Source organism: Nematolebias whitei, chromosome 8 (assembly GCF_014905685.2).
Source record: "Nematolebias whitei isolate Nwh7 chromosome 8, NemWhi1, whole genome shotgun sequence".
In the NCBI taxonomy this organism is placed as follows: domain Eukaryota; kingdom Metazoa; phylum Chordata; class Actinopteri; order Cyprinodontiformes; family Rivulidae; genus Nematolebias; species Nematolebias whitei.
The window spans coordinates 43,740,278-43,744,485 of record NC_056505.1 but is presented as its reverse complement, the minus strand read 5'-3'; the positions used below and the strand labels follow the sequence as shown (position 1 = coordinate 43,744,485).

General features: G+C 41.2%; 1 protein-coding gene across 1 annotated transcript in view; it reads right to left on the bottom strand.

Moving 5' to 3' along the window:
* Window positions 1–341: 341 nt before the first annotated feature.
* Window positions 342–4,208, bottom strand: part of LOC119413695 (protein Niban 2) — a 109,257-nt gene continuing 105,390 nt past the window's right edge. The window contains exons 11-12 of the mRNA XM_037680749.1: window positions 2,379–2,492; window positions 342–356 (exon numbers count right to left, since the gene is read on the bottom strand). Coding sequence (XP_037536677.1) covers window positions 342–356; window positions 2,379–2,492 — 129 coding nt within the window. The remainder of the gene's footprint in view (window positions 357–2,378; window positions 2,493–4,208) is intronic.

The window sequence follows — 4,208 nt, the reverse complement described above, 5'->3', positions numbered from 1 at the left end:
CCTTATTTATTATGCCTGGTAGAATTATTTGCAACATTTTTGTCAATAGGTTACAGATGATTTTGAGATCAGAGTTAAGTAGACTGATAGGTCTCAGGTTTTCACACTTATTAGGAGGTTTACCTGGTTTTGGCAGCAGAATAATTAGAGTCTGATTCAAAGAGGGAGGCAGGATGCCTTTTTTAAATGACTCCATAAACATATCAAGAAGGGTTGACAGCAATTTATCCTTAATTTTTTTATAAAGTTCAATGGGGAACCATCAGGTCCTGCTTGCTTACCAGATCTCATTCCATCAATGGCCTGTGCTAATTCCTCTTTATTTATTTCTATATGTAAGTCTACTCTACAATCATCTGCAATGACAGGGATATGTAGCCCATTCAAAAACGTATCTAATTCCATTTGATCTAAATTTCCTTGAGTATTGTATAATTTCTGATAATAATCTTTAAAAGTATTATTAATATCCTTTGGATCTATTAGTGTTTTGTCCTGTGTTACAATTTATGTGATCGAGGTTGTTGCTTCAAGCTGTTTGATTTGCCAAGCTAGGAGTTTTCCAGCTTTGTCCCCCTGTTCGTAAAAGTTTTGTTTTAATCTTAAGAGACTGGATGCAGCTCTGAAACTGGACTGTTTATCATATTCTGCTCTTAGGAGCAACAGTTGTTTTTTCAGCTCAGTATCATTTGTTTGAAAAACCCTCTCCTGAATGTCCTTTATTTTATTTTCTAGATGCTGCCTTTTAATCTTGGCTTCCTTGGACTTATTGCCTGTAAAGCTAATAATTTGTCCTCTAATACTGTATATGCTTTAAAGGCATCCCATCTGGTGCATGCAGTTGTTTGATTTGTGTTCAACTGAAAGAACTCATCAATTTGTAGCACAATATATTTAAAAAAAATCCTCATCCTGCAGCCATTTATGCTGAAAACGCCATCTAGGGGGGGGGGGGGGGGGCCCTGGTGAGATTCTCATTGCAGTACGTAAGACAGCACGGAGCGTGGTCTGAGATCACTATGCTATCATACATACAGTTTTGAATTTTGGATATTTGTTCTGATGAAATTAAAAAATAATCTATTCGCGAAAAGTTCGTTTTGCACTCGTGAAAATGTGGCTGTTCTCATTTTAATAAAAGCTTTGGTCTGCTCCTTGCTCCCTAAAATTAAAATTAAAAAATAAGAATTAGCTTAGCGGCGAAAGTACTACAGGACCCACTGTACGAGATGATCTCCGACAAAATAATATAAAAAAATGTCTACGCAATTGACAAAAACCTATCATCCACTTTAAAACATAACCGCATAGGCTTTTTTTTTTTTTTATCCCAGATTTTAACATACTTGCATATAAAAGTGTACCCCGTTGCTGCTTTGTCCGCCATTACGTCCAAAATTTTACATATGCCCGCAATGCATCTTGGGATAGGGTGGACAGCAAAGGATACACCAAACCTGGCCTTCAAATCGGGGGGAAAGAAGGCCGCATTCGTGGCCTGCATTGAAGGAGTCTTCGAATTGGGACAGGCCTCGGAACGTCGTCGTGACGTATGCGGCCTTCAAATTCGGCCTTCGAAGGATGCAGCCGCTGGACTGGGATACAGCTCGACTTTTGGAGCCATTTTGGATAAAAATGGCTGCCACAGCTACCTCAGAAAACTGAAAATTGACTATAACTCAGTCATTCTTTGAGATACTGAGCTGAAATTCGGTTTTGTCGTAGCTGAAAGCGAGTTGTTATACATTCTTAATGCAAATTAAAAATCAAATATGGCCGCCTGGCGAAAAAGAAAAACACACTTAAAATCAGCCATTTTTAGATATATTACATTGAAATTTGATGCGGTGGTTGCTGAGAGCAATGCTCAACACATAGAACTGTCAAATCAAAATTTTAAATGGCCGCCACGTGTTAGTCCCTGTCAAAGTTTCTCCAGGAACTTTCTAGTTATTAGTTGTCATCCTCGGTTGTCTTCATTTAGTCCACATTTTCTCAAATAGACCGTTGGTGTGATCTGACACTGCTGACCTTTGACCTTGAAGTTCACCTCTTAATTTCTATGAAAATTGTTCTGAACTTTTTGGTTAGCATTCACTATCTGTCTCTTCAGTTTGTCATCAGTTGTCCTCTTGTGGACACGTCCATGTTGGTTGTCTCCAGTCCTGTGGACCTTCTGAATAATCTGAGCAGCTGCAGTCAGGAACATCAAGCTGATGGAAAAAGTCTGATAAGTCTTTACCTTCAACATGATGTCAATCTGTCCTCAGCTTCCTGTGCTCCATGTTCAGTGTGTTACACACCATGATACCAAACAGTGACCCTGTGACTACCTGCACCCTTTAAACTGGCAGACCTGTATTTGTGAATTTGTTTACCTTAATGACTCTGTCCTGACAGCGCTGGATGGTCTTACAGAGATCCTCAGTGCCCTGAGACTCCAGACTCTGGTGAAGGATCTGCTCAAATGTATACACAGCATCATCCATTTGCTGCCAGCACACACAAAGAGAGAAAGAAAAACATTTCATTATGGGGATGTTACTGTCCTGCCCTGGATTATACCAAGATTAGTGAGCATGAACTTTAGTGTTTTGAACCACTTTGACATGACTGTCTCGGAGGAGTTGACAAGGGAGAGGGTAGGCCCCAGATGCCATCTTAGCACCAGTAACTGTTCTTTTCCCCAACTATGGAGTATGCCGTTTGTGGGAATCAGTTTTGTTTGTGGATTCTCAGATTGAGGACGTCCTTTGGATGAAGGATGAAACGTCTCGGCAAGAAAATAAACCGTCCAGAGGCCCTGACTGAACATTATTGGATTTTTACCTGGATTGTTTAGCATGAACTTTGGTGTTACTGTCCTGTGTTTTCAGGAGGGCAGCACAGTGACTCAGTGGGTAGAGCTGTTGACTGTCAGAGAGAAGGTTGCCAGATAGAATCCCAGCCGAGACCTTTCGGCGTGGAGTTTGCATGTTCTCTCTGTGCTGTGTGGGTTTTCTTCGGGTACTCCAGTTTCCTCCCCACAGACCAAAAACATGCATGTTAGACTGATTGGTAACTCCAAATTGTCCCTAGGTGAGTGAGAGTGTGAACGGTTGTTTTTCTCTATGTGTCCCTGTGATGGGCTGGAGACCTGTCCAGGGTGTCTCCTGCCTCTCACACAGTGATTGCTGGATATGGACACCAGTGACCCCATGACCCAAAATGGAGGAAGCGAGTAAACGATAATGGATGGATGGATGGATGGATGACCTTTGTGACCCAAAAAGGAAGAAGCAGGTAAAAGACAATGGATGGATGGAGGTAGAATGGGAGGCAGATCTTTCAGATATCGGGCTCCTCTCTTGTAGAACCAACTTCCAGTTTCTGTCTGAGAGGCTGACAAATTGTCCAGTTTAAGATTAGGCTTAAGTCTTACATTTGTAGAGGATATCTGTGATATGTTATCCATAAATTAAACAGATTCATTCATTTTTCTGGACTGAATAATATCGTGCATTGAATAAATAAATGTGACGTGAGACGTTAATTTTCTTTGACCCATCAAATGAATGCGGAACAGAATCAAAGTTTAACATCAAACATTTACATTAATTTGGCAAATTGATTTCAACAACAACATAATTAATTAGCAAGCTTTGCAATTAGGAAACCATACGGCCATGATTTCCCTTGCAACTTTAACCCAACAGACATTTCTGAAAATATCTGGATGATTACTGGCAAGATAGAAGAGTTTTAAAGATGGAAAATGAAGTTTATCTTGAGAGAGATGGTTGAGGGAATTTGTCTGTTATAACCAGAACAACACGCTCCATTGGACCCAGCTTAACCAACGGTACACTTTGTGGTTGAAGATCGACTCTTTTACCTTTGCAGACGATAGTTCGGCCTCGGCGTAGAGTTCTCTTCAAACGCTTTCCAGCGTCTCCGTAAGGATAGTAGGGAACCGTTCGGAGTCGTGAGATCATCCCAGAACAGACTTCTTCATAGTTCCTCTGAACTTCTCTCGTTCAGCTCAGTTGCTGTTGTTCTCCAGCATTCTGAACTCTGCATTCTCTCTCCGCACCCTCTCCGCACTCCACTGCACTCTACTGCACTCTCCTGGAACTAGGAAGTGTTGAACCTTTTAAAGAGGTCACTTCCGGTTCCTCTGAGAGCTTCCTGATTGGTCGATTGACCGAACAGGGGTGTGTTTTAGTGAT